A 22349-nucleotide genomic window follows, 5' to 3' on the forward strand; every position below is an offset into this window, starting at 1 on the left:
CAGACCTCACAGCGCCGCAACCGCGCAACCGCCGCCAGCCAACTCTAGATATGGATTTCTTAAACAGGCTTGGCTATAATAAAATTAAGAACTTCCGTTGAGCAGAAAGCATAAAAAAAGTCATACAACAGCATAGGAAAGGTTATCTGTAATTTGCAAATAAGCAAAGGATTCATGCTTACAACATATAAAGAATTCTTACAAACCAGTAAAAGAAAAAAGCAAATAAGCCAATGGAAACATGGCACAGTGATTCATTTGCTAAGGAGGCATTTCATGCAAGAGCATACCAAAAGGCCCACGAGCCTCTGAGCTTAAACTCAGTGGTCTCCAAAGAAATGCAAGCCAAAGCCATCCCTGCTATCAGTGAAACACACAGAAGCAGCCCACTTTCAGAGACACTGCCAAGTGCTAGAAAGGTCTGCAGTGAAGGATCTTCCACAGATGGACAGAACTGTGTGCGGCAGTACCCAATGCCCCAGCTTGCCATTTGATGGTACGTTCCAAGACAAACCCTGAGCCCTAGGAACCCCGCTTCAGGGTAGCTGCCTAGCACACCTGCAATCTACTGTACCAAGACACCTGTGCAGCAGTGCGGGATGCCCGTCAAGAGCAGGACAAGTGAGCTGAGGCAGTACATTTATACATTAGAATGCTATGGGACAGGGGTCACCATGTGAAAAGGGTTCAATAGCAGGTACTTTAGGCTTTGCAGGCCACATGCAGACTCATACATCTATTCCTTGCTTATTTCCCTTATGATCCTTTAAACTATTTTTAGCTCAGAGGCTGTACAATATAAGGCCACAAGCTACAGCTGGGCCCAGGGCCACAAGGGGCTCGTTGCTGCCTGGTCCTCAGCTATCAGAATGAGTGGCCACTGTGAGCAGTCTCCCAGATGCATCTCACGCTGGACACCATGAGAGCACGGGACACAAAAGAGAACTTTCAGACACAATTCAAACAAAATTAGCACAGCTCAAGCATGGTGTTGGCAACCTGGAGCGTGGCTGCCTTGGCTATGGGTTGGCTGGTGACGGGGAGGGGAGCCGGGGGACTTCGGGAGCACCGTTAACACTGCTCAACCTATTGCTACATCTGCTGAGACGCTTTACATACAGAGTGTAAGTGCCACTAGAGTGCCTCAAGCTGAATGGCACATACTCTCTATCCACTTTCTGAATAGACACAGCAAGTTCCAAAGAAAACACTCAACTTTCTACAGAATAATCTCTATAAAGAATTTGCACTATTCAAATCTCCATGTTAAGGGTAATATGGAGTTAATACTTTTCTGTATAATAAAGATTAATAGAGCAGGAGCTCAATTTCCATAAATCTTCCAGAGAAATTTGCTCCAATGGATTACAAAATTCATTTTGTGTTTACTTAGCTTTCCTTTAGGTTCTACTGCTAGTTGAGATAGTGTTAGTATGTACTGATTTCAAGGCTTATTTTGCCTAAAATACAGGTAATAGGGCCGGCTAAGGATTAAAGTGCCAACTTAGGCAGCTGCAGGGCCCGGGAGTTACACCCCGGGCCTGCCGTGCTGCCCCACCTCCAGGGTGCACTGAGACAGTGACTGAGACTGGGCATGGTGGTGGTGCGCCTGTAATCCCAGCACTTGGGAGGCTGTAAACAGGAGGATCACTACGAGTCCGAGCTATGCAGTGAGACTCTGTACACCCTGTACACCCTGTCTTAAATACAAAAAACAAAATCAAAATAAAACCCTCCAGACAATAGGAAAAAAGAGAAAAAGGTTACTGTAATTTAGTATGAACAATGTATCTAAAACTGTATGTTGATTTAGTATAACTTTTATGTGTTCATTTAATTATTTATTGGCTGATTAGTCCAGTTGTTAATCTGTATGTATAAGAATTCTATTAGGATTTATAAGATAAATAAGTGAATCTAATGCTGGCAAAAAAGGGAGGTATAGAAAAGAAGGGGAAAAAGAAGAATTGAGACATGTTATGTGCATGTACCCAGTCCACACAATGAATTATGTAATAATTATGTACTGAAAGCATGTGCTGAATTTTTGTAAAATTTTCTTTTAAAGATTTATTTTGTTGCCAGCCAGATAGCTCAGCAGATTAAAGCACCTGCTTAGGCAGACACAGGGACAGGGGGTTTGGTCCCAGGTGTGCAGTGTCGGCCCTGCCCCTAGAGTGCAGAGACAGTGACTGAGACTGGGCACGGTGGCGCGAGCCTATAATCCCAGCACTTGGGAGGCAGAAAATGGAGGATCACTGTGAGTCTGATCTGTGTAGTGAGATCCTGTAGACCTTGTACTAAATACATAAACATAATTTTAAAAAAAGATTTATTTTGTCTAAGAAGAGAAATAGTGTTTTCTGCTAAGAATCCACCTGTGCCACCCAGGCCTCTCTGACAGCCTGTGAAGATGCTGTCTCTTCCTTAATGGGGCTTCCCATAGGCTCTTGCTCCTGACCTGATAATTCACTTACAGAGCAGAGAAACAGTGGGCCCAAAACTCAGTAAAGCCAAGATCATTCTCAGCTTGAGCTGGCAACTGCATCCACATCACCAGGGGGCAGAGAGACCCTTCGGGGGAATTTTTGAACATGATGGTACATGTTGCAACAGCAAAAGGTCAAGGTCTGCTTAAAGTACCATGCTACTATGATGGACATACATTTTAGACTTAGAACTCACAGGCTTCCTATCTGAGTAGGAAGAGCACTTCCAAGAAAAAAAATCACAACTCTTCATTTTAAATGAATAGTTTTTTTTTTTTTTTAAATGTATTTGGTACAGAGTCTTACTACACACATCGGACTCATAGTGATCCTCTGGCTCTCTCCCCAGAGCTGGGATTACAGACATGTGCCATCATGCCTGGTCTTAGTGGCTGGCTCAGTGTGCCTGGGGGTGGGGCTGGTGCGGCACAGGGTGCCAGGGATTCAATGCCAGTCTCTGGGCTTGCCTAAGCAGACACTTGGTCTGTGGAGCTATCTCACCCGGCCCAACTTCTTCATTTTAAAGGAGATTAAGATTCCTCCAAAAGGAAAGAACTTGCCTGAGATGAAACGCTGGTAGCCAGTAAGATGCAAATGCCACGGGTTGTCACTCTCTCCAGAATCTTCCCTCAAGGTGCATCTCCTTAGCAATAGTTAGGCTCTCTGTCCTTGGCCCAGAGCTAGCCAGTCTTTACACAGGCCTCTTTCTTACCAGGCTTCAATCTTGACCTCTCAACACCTGAGCAAGCTTGGGCACTGTATCTCAAAGCTCTTGGCTGTATTTAAGGATGATCCTTGCCCTCGGTGACATGCCTGCTTGATCAAGCTCATGGCTGCCCAAGCATCTGCTATGAGTCACCCCACACCTTCAGACAGGGTGCTTATCCCTCAGTTTGTATAGGAGGGGAGGAGCCCAATTTCAGTGAGCACCAGGGGCAACCCAGATGAGCTTCATGTGGACAGGCCCCCTTTCTCCTTTCCTGGTCTGCATGAACCCCCAAAGTCCACCTGCTCCCTACTCTCCAGAGGAAGCACCCCAGCCTTCCTCTTATTATGGGAATGGGGCTCTGATGCTTCCTTTTCTGACTCTAGCTACAGAATAAAAGCTACTGCCATTATTGTAACGCAAGTCCCACTGTATTTCTCAACAAATGGTGTAAAGCACAAGTACAGTAAGGGAGAAGGATCAGGGATCACTGCCAACCCACAGGGCAGCCCTCCTTCTCTTTCCAGGTGCTGGACAGGTGCTGTGACAAGAGACCACAACAGTGACCAATACGAAATTGTAGCCTGAGGTTAATGAAAGCAAGGAACCTGCAGCCCAGCATGGTCTTTGGGTCAGGACAACCTACCCAGTCATGGGTCAAGGTGAGCACATGCCCTGGGGTTTGTAGAGCACTCTCAGGTGTAAAGGTCCCTCTGGATTTCCTGCAGGGAGTGAGCAAGAGCCTTGCCCTGCAGGACATACACCTCTTCCCTGGCAGATGCCTCCCAAGCCCCAGTAATCTTTCATAGCGCTTTGCCTGTGCATTCCTGAGCTAACGAATTAAGACATCACCTCATTCCCTGCTGGGCAGCTGGATGGGGGGCTAGGATCCCAGCACACGGAAGTGCCTGAACCCTCCAGGGACTCACTGTGGTTCTGGAAAGCACTGAGCAGTGCAGCCCATGAAGCCCCAGGACCTTGTGCATAAACTTGCCGTGTGCTCCTCCCAGCCACGCGATACTTTCCTGGCGCTCGCTCACACACGCACATTTCTCTTTCTATTATCTAGCCTGGTACAAGAAAGCAGTACAGCCATTCCTGTGGAGACAATGGCTGGAAGCAAAGGCAGACCTCCAGCAGAAGAAATCAGTGGGAGACAGTGCAGGGCACCTTCGTGCTCCAGACCCCAGCTAGGCTGTCCCGGAGCTTTGCCTAATGAGCTCAACTTGAACGGGGCAGCATTAAAAATCTACCCAAAGTGGCTTTTGATTAGCAAGTAAACAGTCCCAAGTAACTTCACTTTAACTCTTCAGATTATTTCTGTATGTATTCATTTTAAAAATAGCATATGCTCTGAATAACTATTACAAACACAACAATATGCAATGTAGTAAATATTGTAACTGCCCTACTAACCTTTTTTAGAAACTGTTTCTAAAACATAAAGCCATATTAATATGCTGAGCTGTAAAAGGCTCAAGTCAACAACTTCTAACATTGCTATCCCTGCGGAAAACCCACTACTATTATGGTCTACTGGACTGTATTGGATTATTTTGCTGAATTCACGCACCTACAATATTTGAATGGCGATGGAACACCCATCTCTGACAAAACTAAACAAAAAAGGGGGATATAAATGAAGGACCATTTTGTAGTGAAAAGAAACCATATCTGTATATACAAATTAGTTATTTAGATATACAGCTATTTTCTCTTAGTTCAATGAGAAGAAAGATTTGCACTAAGTGTTTAGACAAGATATCATATCTGTGTCTTATACTATGAATAACTACTACGAAGACAAGAATATGCAATGTATTAATTATCGTAACTGTCCTACTGACCTGTTTTGAAACTGTCTTATTAATATTTCTTTCTCAATAAAATTAATAATGAAAAAAGAAACTTTCATGGCTAGTTTATCTTTTTTCTCATCAAAATGAATAAAAAATAAATAAAAATAGCATATGGTTCAATATTTAAATAAAAATAGAAACAATCTTTTAAATTAGTTCAAAGTAGTGGTTCAACACAATTTCATTTTAAAACGTTTTCCTCTAAGGTCAGACCAGTAAAGAATCATCCCACAACTGCTTAACTATATTCTCTTTCATGTGAATAAAATAAATAAAATGTTAGATGAAAACTATCCCTTGGTTTTCTACATCAAAATATTTTCTTTTGTATTTTAGCAAGGGTCTATAGGGTGTTCAGCGTCTCACTACTAGATCGGACTCCTAGTGATCCTCCTGTTTACAGCTTCTCAAGAGCTGGGATCACAGGTGTATGCCACCACGTCCAGTCTCAAGTCTCAGCACTCCCTGGGGGTGGGGCTGGCAAGGCAGGCCTGGGGATCAGAACCAACCCCCCCAACCCCTATGTCTGCTTGCAGGTGCTTTAATCCGCTGAGCTATTTGGCTGGCCCAATACATTTTCACATAGGCTTTCTTATTCAGTCCTTGGGATAACTCATAAAAATTAACATAGTAATAACTACGTAAAGTATTCAGTGAAGGCACGCATGTGTGAAATTGAAGACACAGACAATTTCAGTAGAGGCTGGGAGCTACGGGCGTTCACACTGTGCCAGCCTCCATCAGGCACTCACACATGGTCACACACACAGAAGGACTCCAAGGTGAAAGGTTTAACATCCATATATTGGGAGGCAGAAGCACAAAATTAGAAATTATTTATAGTCATGGCGCTTTCATTTGTTTTAGTCCTGCTAGATTATCCTGTTCTACTGCTGTGACAGGAATTAGCTCTTCTAAGATGAAAGCTAGAATAATACAAACTGTAACACAATAAGCACAGGTGATAAACCCAAAGTGCTCGGCTCACAAAGCATGAAGGGAGCCCTGCCCAGGGTGTCTGGGGCTGGAGACAAGCAAATTGATCATGCTGGGCTGCAGGTTCCTTGTTTGCTAAGAGATTCTTGAGTGAGCCAATACAATTTGATGCTTTCCACAACTCGGTGAAGATGATCTCCAATGGAATCTAGTAGTAAGAGTTAGACCCACCCCATCTCTTCAGGTATAAACGCAGTTAGTGTGGCTACTCGGTATTAAATTCACTCAGCTCCCAAGTCAGGAGCCCAGTGACAATGATGCACACAAACTGAGAAGTCCGAATGGGCAGCTGCTTTGTAAGTAAAGACGATCCAGGCTAAGAGTTTGTTTCTACCAGTCCTACACTAAAAATGACAGCTCAACACAGACACAAAATGCCCACCACATAGAAGGGCAGTCCTGGGAATGGAAATAACCAAAGTCTACTGCAGGACCAAGCGGCAAGTGCAGAGGGCAAGACAAAGCCATGTCCAAAGGGAAGACTGACAAGGGCCAGCTCTAACAGAACCACTCAGATGTGACCAACCTAAGCCATTCTCTGTGTGCTCATGGAAGGCAAGAACTACTTCTCTCTCTGTTTCCTGAGGATCACTCCTGCTTTGTCATTTAGTCACTTTTCTTCTATTATATTACAGTGATTTTTTTCTTTTGTGATTATTTTTTGCCATCTCAGCTACTATAGAGCTACCATATCCTGCAGAAAAGAAGTCACAGGCACTGTGGGAAAAGGCACGGTGTGCTGCGAAGGCAACTGGGCTCTGCCAGCTTCTGATTTTAAGTACAAGAAGTACAAGGAGATATCAAATCCTACCCCACTTATGAATTGCTCTGCCCTGTAATCAGCAGGAACAAATACACCATCCTGCTATAAGGTAGACAAATTTTAAAAGCAAAGTTGGACACTGGATACTTACTCCTGTACTGACAAGAGATAACATAATCCTTTCATTTAAGGCTAATGTTTCTCCTTGCTTCATCTTGATCCTCTTCTTATCCAAGCATTTCATTGCATACCTACAAGCATAAAGATTATAGAAAAATATATACTGTATAGATATATAGAAAAATACATCCAAACAGATGTAAACAATATATACCACATTGCTGAGAGTTCCCAGATATTTGGGCAATATTTAAAAGAAGCAAAATGGAGCCAAATATGGTATGCGTGCCTATAATCCCAGCACTCTAGGAGTCTTAGGAAGGACAATCCAGAGTTTGAGTCCAGTCTAATAATTTAAGAGGCCCTGTCTTAAACTACAAATTACAAATGGGCTGGAGCTATAGCTCAGTGGGAGGCCCTGGGTACAATCTGTATCATGGCAACAAACAAAAACAAAACAATTGAAATACAACATGCCACCCAATCACCACATAAGAAATACAGGTGTTTATGTACTATGGGAAAGAAGTAGTACTTATATTTCTATCATTTCATGTAGATGAATATAAATAAACTTATTGAAACGAATATTTTGCTTATTGCTCCTGCCTAATGGGAGTGGAGGCCTATGTTTCATCTCTGTCTCTCTCGCTCTGGCTCTGGCTCTCTGTCTCAGTCTCTATCTCAGTCTCTCTCTGTCTGTCTGTCTGTCTGTCTGTCTGTCTGTCTGTCTATCTCTCTCTCTTTTATGTATTTGGTACAGGGTCTCATTACACAGCTCGTACTTGTAGTGATCCTCCTGTTTTCAGCCTCCCCAGAGCTGGCATTACAGGTGTGTGCCACCACGCCCGGTCTCAGTGGCTGGCTCGGCACACCTGGGGGTGAGGCTGGCACAGCACGTGGTGCTGGGGATTGAACCTGGTCCTACATTTCATATGTAGGAGGTTGGAATTGTGAATGCACTAGTAGTCAAGTAGTGATAAGCGCATACAAAGTATAAGATGCTAAATTGATATGTTTTTAATTTTGATGTGTAATTTATTATATTTCAAATAATGAAAAAATATTTTAATATCTATCATTGGTTAAAATTGACAATTTAAGATTTTCAACTGGCACAGAAAGCTAATAGGAAATACATGTGATACCTTTACAGTTTCTTCCAGGACTGGTAACTCTGTGTGGGCAACTAAAAATTTCTAGTTGTTGAAATACTTTATAAGCCTAGGCTGAAAGAATCTTAGTGCGGTGCACTACAGAAAACCCACTTACATTTTATTAATCAAAACTTATCCAGGGGGCTGGTGAGATGGCTCAGTGGTCTAGAGCACCTACTTAGAGCAGGCTTAGCAAAGCCCAGGGACCGCGGTTCAATACCAGCACCATATGCCAGCCAGCCCCGCCCCCTAGTGAGCTGAGCTGGCCACACACACACACACACACACACACAAACACACAAATAAATAAATAAATAAAATTTAAAAAAAAACCAACTTATCCATGTTACATAAAAACAGAGACAAATGTTCAAATTGGGGAATTTTATCCATTTTTTAAGGAATTCTTATAGTGAATCAATTAGCAAGACATTTACATGTTTAATTATGAGATAAAATATTGAGAATATATAAAATGACATGTTATTTAAATACTTCATTTTTATGATGAGATTTTAAAAATTTTTTTGTATTTAAGGGAAGGGGCTACAGGGTGTTCAGGGTCTCACTACTACATCGGACTCCTAGTGATCTGCCTGTTTACAGCCTCTCAAGTGCTGGGATTACAGGCGAGCACCACCACACCCAGTCCCAACTGCCATCTCAGCACCCCCTGGGGGTGGGGCCAGCAAGGCAGGCCTGGGGATTGAACCCCTGGCCCTTGGGCCTGCTTGTAGGGGCTTTAATCTGTTATTTGGCCGGCCCATACGATGAGAAAGTTTTTAAAGGCTGCACACTCCTTCTAGTATTACCCTCTACCAGGATGGTTTCCATACTAGTGCAGACAGAACATGCAGGCCTGGGTCATGGGCCACTGTGCAGCTCCAGGGTGCAAGTGGTGATTCTCCGAGCTGGGGGTGAGGGCGTGGAGCCTGCGCATGCAGGACCTTCCTGGCAGTCTGCAGCCTGCAGCCGGGCAGGACGGAGTAGGATTCCTAGGAGTGTTTTCTTTTCTTTTGCCCTTCCTCCATCCCCCTTGCTGTTCCCTTGTTTCCCTTTTCATTTGAACATGTTCTTCCAACTTTCCGGTATCTATCCTCCATTATGCTTATTTACCCTCTGGGTTCCTCACACAAAAGAATGTAATATCTAAACTTGTGTGTCTAATTTAAGATTATGGCCTTGAGGAAAAAGAAAAAAGAATGGAAGGAAAAAAGTGGAAACAAGGCTTTGGTAAATGGGAGAGGAAGAAGAGTTAAAGGGAAGTGAGGAGAAAGGAGTGACAAAGAATGAAGATATACTATGTGCAGGTACAAATTCCCGCTGGGCGTGGCGCTTCGCACCTGTAACTCCAGCATTTGGTAGCTCAGGCAGGAGGATCCAAGGCCAGCCTGAAACTACACAGCAAGACCCTGTCTCAAAATTAACAACAACTTCCCTTTTATGAATGTGATCAATACGTATTGCAAACATGTACTAATAAAAAAAAGTTTAAAAAATGAAATAAAAGACTGGGTATGGTGGTATGTGCCTGTAATCTCAGCACTTGGGAGGCTGAAAATAGGAGGATCACAAGTTTGATCTATGTAATGAGACCCTGTAGACTCTGTACTAAATACATTTTTCTTTTTAAAAGAGGAATAAAAAGGATTTCTAGGGGTGAAGGCATGCCAGTTAAACCTGATTTCCTGACTGGATGAAGAGATTCCTAGGGGTGGCTGGATGGGGGGGCGCTGTACTCAATTCCTGGACATTCAGGCTGCATGTGCTGCAGGAGGGTGGGGCCCAGTGACGAAGTGGCCCCTGCTGTTGCTCTTGCTCTGTGCTCTGTGTCCCAGACGCTGGGATGTCAGCCACTTTGCTCCGGCACAGTCTTCCTCCGCAATATTTCTGCCTTAGAGCCAGAGATCATGAACTGAAACCTCAGATACCAGGAGCCAAATTAGACCTTTCCTCCTTAAATTGTGGGTGTCAGATAGTCTGGCCCAGTGATGGGGAAAGCTGACCGGTAGGTAGTGCCTGACTGCTTTCTTTTGTGTGTCTCTTGATAACCCTTTCTACCTCATCCATCCAACATGGAGAATTTACTGCTGCTGGTTAGACAGGATCTTGCTATGCTGTCCAGGACAGTCTCAAACCTCTGGACTCTAATAATCCTCCTGTTTCAGCTTCCCAAGTGGAAGGCATGCACCATCATGCCTGTTCAAGAGGGAATACACACCACATGCTGGTGGTTTCTGAGGGTAAGGTAAAATAATAATTTCATACAAAGAGATCAATTGGTATTATTTACTTATACAACATTATATGGCAGACTAGATCTTGTAAGTACTTCCATAAGCTGCAATGATGAAGCAAAACTAAAGCCTCAATGATGATATAGCAAGCAACAAGTAAACCATATTAACTAGGATCCAAAGTTCACTGAGCCAGGATAGAACAGGAAAAACTTCTCAGGCAGAGGGAAGGGTTGAAGATCCTGTGTGGACACCCGCTTTGTGCTCTAGCACTGACTATGGGAGAGGGCTGTTCCCAAGCCTGCTCACCTCATTTGATTTTCACAACAAAGAACTCTCATTTTCCCGCCTACAGACCAGAATGTGAGGCACAGGTCACAAACTGCACCTGAAATAGACAGCCACCCTGCCCTTGCTGGTGTCATTGACTCTTGCCCTGGGAAGGAGGTTGCTCTGTCTCAGGACCCCAGGCTTCAACTTACTGCCAGCCTCTCTGCTCCCCTTGCACAGAGCCCCAAAACAGTGAGGGACAATTTCAGACTAAATAATGGTAGCTACAGACCTTGCCTGAAAACAAAGGACAGGCATGTAAACAGAGCTGGGGGAAGACTTGCTGGCAGTACTGGGAACGGATGCAGGGTGAGGCAGGCCCTGAATCAGGGGACCTCAAAGTATCCTAGATGATTTAATCATCTTATAAACCATGCTTCAAATACCACTCCACCTTGTCTACTGTCTCAAAATATCTGTCACTTAAACACAGTTGTAGTTCTGGGTCTACCAAATCACGCTTCCACTCTCTTTTGCCTTCAGGAATATGTTCACATCTAATTAAAAAAGAACAATTTCCCTCATGCTTAGGAACCCTTCCCGGAAAACTCTATAGACTTAATGCCCTCAGTGTGCCTGTGCACTTGGAGTCCACACCTTGACCTCACACAGGTAATCGCTGTGAGAGGATGTAGCTCACGGTCGCTGCCAGACACGGGCCCCCCACCTCCAGCACCCAAACTACTAATTCATGGCACTGACCTCTCCTGAAATGCAGGTAACCTCCAAAAGCCTACTCTTAACCACAAAGGTTGGTCTTTACTTAGAAAAGAATGTCTCTCTTGTGCAAAACAAAGAATTCCTCAGTGTGATCTGACTAGAAGGCAAACATCACACAGGCTCCCAGCTATTTGGAATTGCACCTTGTTGATCTCTCAGCCCCTGCTTTCTGCCACAGTCCAAGCCAAGTGGGCAGTCCATCCGTGGTCACTGTTAACTCCCACAAGCCCTGACATGAGGTTCAAGCTTACTGTTCTCATTCATGTGCTTAAGAGCAAATAGATTATTTCTTTCTGTGATAACTTATTTCCAGAGAAACATCCTGGACTTTCATGCTTCTACACAGGAATTTTCTGTAGGCACAAACATAAATTGTATTAACAGTTCTAGTAAAATGTATAAAGACAAGGCTTACATTTTCCCAGTGTCTGCTTTCCTGCAACCATACACTTCACCAAATCCTCCTCGTCCAATAATCCTGTGTACACTGAAATCATTCATGGTCAACTGTGAAGTCAAAGTGCAAAATGACAACATGAAATTACATAAAGTTATATCATTAAAAAGTTTGTTTTCATGCAAAATATCTGAGCAACTTGGAGAGGGGAATCGGCCTCTTGCACAGCTGACTGTTTGAGCTACAAGGTATAACTCACAGGGGTGGTCAGACTGCCTGTAACCTCCTCTGTGTAGCGCAGGAACATGAGGCACAAAGCGGAGACAAAGGAGACGAGCACAGAGTGGGCACCAAGTCAGCTGCTGGCTTTCTACTCTTGCAAATCTCAGAATGCAGCAGCCTGAAGAGTATTAGTGTGTGTGGAATTTCTGGTCAAAGTGAGAAGTGCCTTCAGCCATGCTGAGCCCTACGGCTTGGGAACAATTCAACAATTGCAGGAACTCTCAGGGTAGAAAGAGGAGAGTCCAGGTCAAGGGCATCTGTATCTTCAGGACAACATCTGGTGGATCAGAAAATCCAACAGCTGCCAGCCATGTGAATTCCTTACTGATAACATCAGCAAAGAGACAGGGCTCATGCTGGGCATGTGAGCATGAGGCAAAGAACAGGAAGAGGCTTTATTCCTCAGTGCTCTCCTTCACTTTCCTCTTCTCAGCAATCACTCATTCAGCAATGCTCTGGCGCATAAGTAGTTTTAATAGCATTAGAAGGCACATGGATAGATGGCGAATCTTACAGCCATGGCAAGAGGCCATCAGACAGTTGCAAATGTCTGCTGCTGATGTATCCTGGCAAATGCAGGGCGAAGGCTCTAAGGGTGCTGCGCCACTCAACACTCGAATCATCACAGGGTGTCACCTTGTCATTGGATCTGAGAGATTTCTGATACTAAAATAAGGAACTTAAGCCACTCTTCTGTTCAGTGACTCCTATTGTGGAAAAAGAATTTTTAGGACATGGCAGTAAGAGGCATGACAAGATTTATGAGCAAAGATTTTAGGATGCACTGAAGAGTCAATATCAGTGCTCAGAGAAATGAGATGAAATACAGTTTAGAATATAAAATGGTGGGAAAGCCTAGGAGAAGGTGGCCCACCCCTAAGAGGGACATTCACCCATTTTACAGAGATGGGTGGGTTTTAAAAAATAACTAATTTAAATACTTTTTGTGTTTGTTCAATCTGCTCCTTTATCTTGGATCAGGCTCCTGCTCCTTATTTTTTAATTAAGTCAATTTATGGACTTTTGGTATTCTTGAGGAATTTTGAGTATGATGGCTGTGGTAGGAAGAGTGTCTAAATTTAAGTAAAGAATGCTGACATGGGATAGCCATGGATAACTCTGGCTGACGCCCGAAAGTTCCGGTCCTCTTAAAGTACAGTTTTTAAAGTCATGCTTTCCTTGTCTTTTTTCCACCTATTTTATTTCTTCTCCCCGACCACAACGTGCACCAGCTTTGTCCCCAGACGTCACTGGTGATGCTCAGTTTGCAAGCACCTGAGGTCTCCCCACAAAGCAGAGACAGGAAGATCCACGAGGGATGTTGGGGATTTTTAAAATGTGTGTGATAGCCTCTTACTTCTAAGTCTTGCCAGGAAAGATGAATTAAAAGGATGTTAAAAAAAATTCTTCCAATGGTACTGTTTCAAAGTATAAAAAGAAGGAAAGGGAGGGAGGAAAAAGGGAGGAGGCTCCATGGCTCCAGGGGATTCTCTCCCCAGTTGCGAGCGAGCGAGCATATGGGAGGGAGGTGATGAAGGAGTCGGAAGAGCTGCATGAGGAACGTGTGGTCTACAGGGAGGTAAAGATGACGTCCCAGGAGCATCGATGCTCAGGAAACTGGAGGGAACGCGCTAGGAAGCAGCCTGCGTTTGAAGACTGCTTTTTTCATTCTCAAAATGAAAAAGACAAAAGCTTATTCTCCTAAAAGATGTTATTTTTATCATTATCCAATTTTTCTTATCATGCCTAATAATGTAAAAAAGAAAAAGGACTTGTTAAGAATGGCAAAAGACAAGGACTGGAAGTTGTATGGAGATGATCTATATTTTGACTACTATTTTTGTGAAAGGGTCAATCAATTACTGCTTAAAATAGCCTTTCTTATATGAACAAGCACATTCATTTATCAGTGTGAAAACAGTTAAAACCCCCACTGTCCGCCTGTGAGCAAGGGCGGAGGCAGGGCTTCAACACACAGTCTACGGAGACATCTGTTTAGGCAGTGCACCCTTGGGGAGTATGCTGCGGAATATTTTCTCATGGGATTAAGCCAAAGCATTTTTAACTTAAGAAAGAAAAAATAAAAAGAGAATACTCACGTGAATATTTAATTCTACATTTTTCCACTGACAAAATCTAGTGAACTTGTCACTAAAAGAAAACACAAATAATTACTGAGAAGTTAAACACAAAATTAAATGGACATGTGGAACAATAAACTAGAGTTGCATTACTTGTGTTGGTTCTCACACAAAGTTATCTAAATGATTTTTTCACAAAGCATTCCCTAACAGTCACTGTTTCACTCTATAAATCAAACAAGACTCATGTCTCTCCCTTAATTGTCACAAACATGCTGACACTTCTCTGACTTAGCATTATTCAACAGGGAGATAATACAAGTCACATATGTAACATAATAATACACTGTATTTCCTTGACCAAATGGCTTAAAAAAATAATCATTTCACACAATCAGTATGAATTTATCAACAGGATATTCAACATTCTCGTTTATACAAAAGATCTTTGAAATTTCGTGTATGAGATTTGACACTTACAGTGTATTTGAGTATTTTCTAGTCTTATTTTAGGTGTTCAGTATCTTTTTTTTTTTTTCTCAGTCAGGGTCTCACTATGTAGTTCAGGCTGGCCTTGAATTCACAGCTATCCTCTTGCCTCAGCCTCCAGAGTGCTAGGATTATAGGGGTGCCCTGCCACACGCAGCACGTGCTGGATATCTTATGTGGTTAGTGGCTACCATACGGGAAAGTGCAGATTTAAATAATGAAAAAAATTAATGTCTATAAATAATTTTAAGGGTAACAAGGACTGAAAAACTGTGCTTACCAGGTGCCAGTACATACGTTCCTTTCAACAGTTCTAAGGACAGGAGCTACTGGGATTCTACTGTACTGCAGAAAAGATTAAGGCAGCCTAACAGTGAGTGGCACGGCCAAGTCACACGGTGAGAGGGGGGTGGCACCCATGTGGACCCAGGCTTCTTAAGAAAAACTTAGCACTGCCTCTCAAAGACACAAAGAATGTGGAAGAGAAGCCCTCCGATTAGGAGCCCAAGATTCAGTGTCACTCTGACAGGCTTCTACGAGCTTCTAAGCCGCTCAGCAAGTATTCTCTTCAACCACAAATTAATAAAAATAACTACTGATATCTACTTAATACATTATTTTAATTGCTTTTTAATTAATGAGCAACATATCTGTAAGTTAATTACTATATAGACGTTCACAATAAATGCATGCTACGGGGCTGAGGCACAGTTCAGTGCTAAGGCAGTTGCCTAGGACATGCAAGGGCCCAAGTCTGCTCCTCAGCATCATACACACACAAAGAGAGAGAGAGAGAACATGGAAGGAAGAAAGGGAGGAAGGGAAGGAGGGAAGGGAGGGAAGGTACAAGGCAGGAGAACAAAAAGATGAAAGGAGGGCTGGGGAGATAGCTCAGCAGCATAAGCGCCTGCCTGGCAAGTGCAAGGTCCTGAGTTTGATCCCTAGTACAAAAAAAGGAAAAAAGATGAAAAGAATAAAAAAATGAGTCCTAAACTGAACTCTCCTTGAAAGCAGAGACTATACTGGGTAAAAACTGAATCTCATTTAGCCTCTTGCATGATTCCTTATAAAGACACAGGATTCATTGTACTTGGAATGAAAAAGGAAAACGGGGGAAAACAAAGAAAGGAAGGTCAGAAGAAATCTCCACAAAGTGTACGTTACAGGCATCAGCATCAGCAGGAGAGAAAGCCTTAGAACACGTGACTTCCATAATTCTCTGAGTTTTATTTAATGGGGCTTTAAAAAAATAAGGCTCCTTTAAAAATACTTCTAATATTAATGAGATGATTAAAACTCAAAACCAGAAGACCTCTTTGTGACTTTTATTTTAATTTTATTTTATTTTTTCCTGTACTGGGGATTGAACTCGGGACCTTAGGCTTGCCAGGCACGCACTTATGTCCTTGGGTTATCTCCCCAGCCTTTGCGACTTTTAAAGAGCATTTCATTCTCTTCCTAACAGCTCCATGAGGTTGGTGAACTAACATTATCTTCTGAGAAACTGCAAGTTTTCCCAGCATGTACCTGGAGGAGGAGCAGCCATCTGTGGGCCCCCCGCTTTTATAAATCTGTAGCTGGTCCCTGAACTTCCACAGGACTCATGGGCTCATGCTCACTCTTTTTATCCAGGCCCTGGTGCTCAGAGCTAGAGCTAAGGAGCTATGGGTAACTTGGTACTCCTTACAGTACCCTTGAAGGGTTAGTGAACCGGGGAAAGAGTAGCAGGTGCATGTTTGCCCACTAGGCATGGATGTGTTGTGACAAGTTTCTCCTTTGTCCCTTGGGTGTCAGTGCCTAGCCCTGTCTACCTCTGGGTGCCTGGAGTACGCACTATTCTTGATCAACATGGGGGTGAGAAGGAGAAGACTTGGTGAAGATTACAGAGCTCCCAGAGTGGCCCCGAAGACCAGCAGTTACAGACCCAGAAATGCCTGGTTCCAGTGCAGGCCAAGGCTGTTTCAGCCATGAAGCTGTCAGTCTCCATGCTGCAGAGCTCCCGAGGCTCACTGCCTGAGCATCAGACTCACAAGCCTCCACAGATCCAGGTTCCCACAGCTGTCCCTATCAGTTTAGTCCCTGTCCCAGTTCAGGCCTCAGGAGGAGGTGACAGCCAAGCCCTTGCACTGCTGAGTACTTCCTCTTCACTACCAGACTGCAGGGTGACCACTGGGAGGGAGTCACCTGAACTGCAAGCCCCGCCCACCAGGTCCTGAGATGCTAAACACTGCACGGCCATCTTTACTTATTTATTTATTATTTTTTGGTGGAACCGGGGATTGAACTCAGGCCTTTGTAATAGCAAGGCAAAGTGCTTATTCTACTGAGCTATCTCCCTGGCCCCTCATGGCCATCTTTATAGGGGACCTGTGCTTCTAAAACCAAAACTTGTGACTTGACATGGAATTGCTTTTTCTAATTTGAGAACGCATTAAAAGAAAATGAACTAAAAGGTATAAGGATTAACAAAATTATTTTTAAAATAACTTACTTACATAAAACTTTAAATGCTTCAAAACATGTGGTATGCATGCTTTCTGAAATGCAAGCAGCTTCCCTTGTATTCCCTGGAACAGGGGATGGCTAACTCTGGGGGGGAAAATCTTGGCAGACGGATGCACTTTGGAGTTACAACCCATCAGGGAGGACCTGCCTCCTGGTTTTGGATCACCAGTCCATCTCTCCAGTCTCCCAAGGGTCACAGAAACACAGGGGTGACCCAAGAGGTAGAAAGGCTCAGGTCTGAGAAGCACCAGCAATGAAGATGGAAGCCAGCCCAGAGCCAGCAGCTCTTTCCTCAGCCCTAGCCTGCTGCCTGCTGGCGAGAGTTTCTATTGTGGCTCAGAAGAATATAACCACTCATACGCACATGGATTTCTCAAAGTATTGACTGCACTCCAGGATAATATTATCTCTTGAACTCTACTAGAATCACAACACAGTTTTTAATTGCTTTAGCTCTGTGAGTACATGGAGAAGAAAACTACAGAAAAGCAGTGTCTGTTCTTTAAGTATAATTACCGAGCAGCTGCATGCTCCCCCAGCAATGAGACACGATCACCATGTCAGCTGCCTCCCATTTAGGGAGAGGACAGTGAGTGTGAAGACAGACTATCTGTAGGAAGCCTACAGTATACTGGCAGAGGTATGCCCTGCAGAAGAACTGAGGAGTGGGTGTTCGTACAGGATGCAAGATAGAGTAGCTCTCACTGGCAAACTGCAGAATATTATATGACAACCATGCTCTACGGGTTGAGTAACCCACACAGATAGAATTCTTAGGTATTTTCATGGTGCGTATAATCATAAACACGCTTTAGCTTAAGCCCTTAAATTCCATCAGTGCATGAAGGAAGGAGTACAGGCTTGGCCTTTGGGAGATACGCCTTTATAATCAAATGAAATAAATCTGATAAATTATACCCGTACTCGCATTAGTAAAATTTTCCCAATAAGGTAATTTAAAACTGAGGTCTCCTTGTCTATTCAAATTTGAGATCAATTGGAGGTGAAGGGCTAAAGGTCAAAGGGATTCAAAGCTATAAAAATCCTAAATTATGAAGTATAGACAAAACAATCTAACATAAAGGCTGACACATAAATCATGGCCAATATATGCATAGAATTGCATACCTTTCCATAAACTTTTGGAAAATGTTGCCTCGAAGACTGTCACAAATTTCTTCTATGTATGGCTGGAAAGGATGGAAAAGAAATCCCACACTGTAAACATGATTACATTAAAGTGAAACATACAAACTTATGTGACTCAGCCCAGGTGAGGTTCATGGAGATGCACTCCCAGGGCACCATGTCCTTGACTCTGTTGGTGCCTGTCCAGTTTTCACTAAGAGAATCATCATCAAGGGACTATCTATTTCATAGCTCTCTCCACTACTAGGTCCACAAAGACAGTGGCAGGGCTGTACCACAGACCTGCTGCCCAATATGGCTCCTGGCAAATCGCAGACACTTCGTAAGTGGTCAGGGCCAGCTTCATGGGTGTGCAACTCTGAAGATCCTGCCACTGTGTTTACTGCTCCTCTCACTATCTCAAAATTTTCAATAATTTTGAAAATGGGCCCCGTATTTTCATTTTGTACTGGGCCTTGTGAGTTCTAAGCCACTAAAAGCATTTGTAATCTATATTCATACTGAGTTTTGAAAAATCAAAGCAGACAGATCCATAGCTATTTTAACTGACTGTCTTACTCACTGACTTTCCACCTCAGAATCCTAGAGCTAAAGGAGAGTTAATCCCACTCTGCTTCTTGCAGAGAAGGAGGCTCTTTGACTAAGGGCAGGTGCATCCCCAAGATCCTTGAACGGGCTCATGGCTAACAGGGATGAAGCCAGAGGCTCCCGACTCATGTACTGTCCTCCCCAGAGCACCTACAATCCACCGCAGTTCTGTGATGGTTTCTTTATCCATTACCAAACAGTCGGCATAAACTGTCTCAGGTGGGCAGCTCTGAGTTAGGAACAACAAAATGATCAAGTATGGCATTGTTTTTACAGTTCATTTGAGAGTCAACACCTCGACAACGTAAGTTTGTCGAACAATGCAAAATTTAGCATTGTTTAGTGACTTTATGGAACATCCTGAATGCTTACAAAAAGAACAACCAATCATGGCATGGTCCACAGCAGTGAGAGGTGACTCTACAGAACCAGAAAGACCAGACCCTGGGGAATCCCATTTCCTGATGAAGAGAGGAGACTTGGATGGAAAGGAGACTCCCTGGGAGCACACTAACCTCTGCTCCCTCCCCGCCACAGGGCTACTGCTGTCTGGAGAAGGCTCTGGGACTGATCCCTGCGGCCACATGGAATTGGCTCCCTTTTTGGTAAAAAGGGAAGCTGAATTCTATGAAATTCTTTCCAGCTCTGAATCACTAGAATTCCATGGCAACATACTATATGCATCCTGGCCAAGTCCTCTGCAGCTCTCAAAAGCTCTCTGCAGCTCTGTAGACTTCAAGAAACAAAGCAGATCAACTGCTTCAAGATCTATAAAAATGCTAAACTTATATAGCACAGACTTTCTATTTATAAAAACAATTATAACAATTAGTATTTTTCTTTTGTATTTTGTCAAACATCCCATATTGTCTGCTAAAGACCAAAAAGACAATAGTCTTTAGGAATTCTCCACCAGCTCACTGCACTGCTTCAGCAGAAGGGACTGCCAGTGTCCCTAGGAGCAGGGCAAGAGCAGTGCAAGAGGCAGCATGGGATTAGGAGCACCTGCTCCTCTCTTGGGTCCTCCATCCTCTTAATCTGTAAGAAGGAAAGCCAGGAATGGTGGTACATGTCTATAAACCCAAGCACTCCAGGAGGCTGAGGAAGGGGGACCACCAAGTGAAGCCCAGCCTGGCAACCTGGCAACTGAGGGAGACCCAAAGACTCAAAATTTTTTTATGAAGGGCTAGGGTTAGAGTTGAATGGTCAGTACCACAAAGAGAGGAGGCGGAGACAGATAAGCTAGATCTCACTGGAAGGATATCTTAAGAATTAAAATATGAACATTACAGTTTTAGGCCTCCAAACAAGAGCCAGGACCTTTTCTAGCTCCCATTACCAAGTGTACCTATGCAAACACTTATCTCTAAAGTTGTGCTCACACCAAATGAATTTAATAAAAAGTTTTAGTTTATCTGGGGAGCATTTTTATTACTATGAACTTCAAATGACTTTATTGGTTAATGTATCTCTATAAACAGGATAATCAAACATAAAATGTTTGTATTTTAATCACTGTGCTCTGATGTTACAGTTAAATTGCACCAACACAGTCATTTTAATAAATTTACTACCTTCTCCTTTGGAATAGAATACTACCCTTCCTTTATCAATTTCACTGAACTATTTCCACTAACTTTTTAAGGATCAAAACAAATTGGTAAAGTATTTTTTAAAGGCATCTAAATAAAAGGCATTCTACATGAATGCTTCCTGTGAAGGTGTAAGAAGAACTTTAGTGCCTTTTCTATCTCACCTGGAAAAATCTTGTTTCAGTGTCATTTACGTTACAGGAAAAGTACAAATCTGAATAAAACCCCACATTCTACAGTTCAGATATGGGTAGAGTGTCCCCCCAAGGGCTCACGAGTTGGCAATTTGCCTGGACATGTGGCAATGTGGGGAGACCCTGAAGAGGCGGAACACAGTGCAGAAGATGAGGTCACCACAGGTGCTACCCCAGAAGGGGTGGGTGAGTTCTTCTGGGACTCTGGTTAATTCTCCAGAGTTGTTTCTATGAAAAGAACAAGCTTGGTCCCTCCCTTATCTCTGTGGCTTCCTGTCTCTCCAGGTGACTTCTCGCTCCTGCATGTGATCCTGCTGTGATGCCACACACCTCTGTGTGACATGCTCAAACGGACCCTCTTCAGAGCTGAACTCTGAAGCCACTTGATCTTAGACTCTGCCTCCAAACTGGCTAAATAAACCTCTATTTACTTACAAAGACAATGGAAACTAATATACCCATAAGCTTGTACGGTACGGTTCCACAATGTTAGATGTGGTTGACTGTAGGGCTATGAGTGTGCGTTGGCAAAGTCAGTTGAAAAATGAAATTCTGATGGAGAAATAGATATGGAGACAAAAAAGCAGATACTCAAAACTTTTTGACTGCAAGATACTCAGTAACAACCAACATTTGGGGAGCATTCGGGTGGGCAGGCCCAGGGCAAAGCAGCCCTTGTTCATTCTGCTCACTGGATCTCAGCACCCCTGAGGAGAGGCTCTGGCACCTCCCCTCTGCAGGTGAGAAGAGGGAGTTGGGAAACCGAGGCAGGAACAGCTTCAGGCCAGCTCACTTCAGAGATGGAGCTTAGAACCCGCTGGCCTCTGCAGACAGGTTCTACATTTTATGAAAAGTCTACGTAGTTGTTTGGACAAGAATGACACACAACTTACTACTGTCCAAATGTTCTAAGAGTTAAAATGTTACTTTCTCTGTAGAATGGTGAACTTCATTTTACATAAGTACTGTCATAAGCCATCAAAACTCAACTGAATGCAAATGAATGATCCAAAAAAGAAAAAATTGATTGTTTTCATTTATGAAAATCATTACACTACTCAGTGATGTTCCTTCACTTCTAAGAAACATACAATGTACAGTATTTATTGGAGAATAAGTCTTTGTAAATACTACTGCTCCTTTACAGAAAACACAGGATGCAAAAGGCTCTGATAAACAGGAGAACCCGTCTGACCTAAACAGTAGCAAATGCCTGGGCTTATTAGTTGTACATTTAGCTAAGTCTTGTTGCTTGAACCGGTACAATTATATTATACTCAAGATAAAAATGGTCAAGGTTAAATATACTTCCTCAGGTGGGTCTCAAGTATTTACTCTTGATACTGGAAAATCACTGCAAGTACAAATACCTTGATACTACAAAATAAATCTTTTAAGGTTTCTGGTCATCACAGGTATTAAAGTGTCAAACAAGCAAAAGCTTTCTTCTTCAATATCTTATCTTGATTGTTAGCACATGACATTACTGGAAAACTCTAGCGATTCATCTTCGGTAAAGCCTGAGTTTGAAAAGGTGAATACTTTTCAATGGACACAAATGACACATTTCAATGGAAGCCATATGAAGCTTCAGGCGTTCCAGTGAGAATAGCCTTACAAAGAAATTCTTCTACTGTATGTGTACCCAAAGAAAGAATGTCACCAAATCCCCACAGTAAGAAAGTTATCTGTTTA

General features: G+C 43.1%; 1 protein-coding gene across 4 annotated transcripts in view; it reads right to left on the reverse strand.

The window, feature by feature from the left end:
* Grk3 (G protein-coupled receptor kinase 3) overlaps positions 1–22349 on the reverse strand; it is a 165008-nt gene that overhangs the window by 40455 nt on the left and 102204 nt on the right. For all 4 annotated transcript variants that reach the window (XM_023711723.1, XM_004628015.2, XM_023711725.1 and 1 more), the window contains 4 exons: positions 18260–18321; positions 14156–14207; positions 11793–11884; positions 6965–7064 (listed from right to left, as the gene is read on the reverse strand). In XM_023711723.1, the coding sequence (XP_023567491.1) occupies positions 6965–7064; positions 11793–11884; positions 14156–14207; positions 18260–18321 (306 nt within the window). The remainder of the gene's footprint in view (positions 1–6964; positions 7065–11792; positions 11885–14155; positions 14208–18259; positions 18322–22349) is intronic.

The sequence above is a fragment of the Octodon degus genome, unplaced genomic scaffold (genome assembly GCF_000260255.1).
Source record: "Octodon degus isolate 3935 unplaced genomic scaffold, OctDeg1.0 scaffold00021, whole genome shotgun sequence".
NCBI classification, from domain to species: Eukaryota; Metazoa; Chordata; class Mammalia; order Rodentia; family Octodontidae; genus Octodon; species Octodon degus.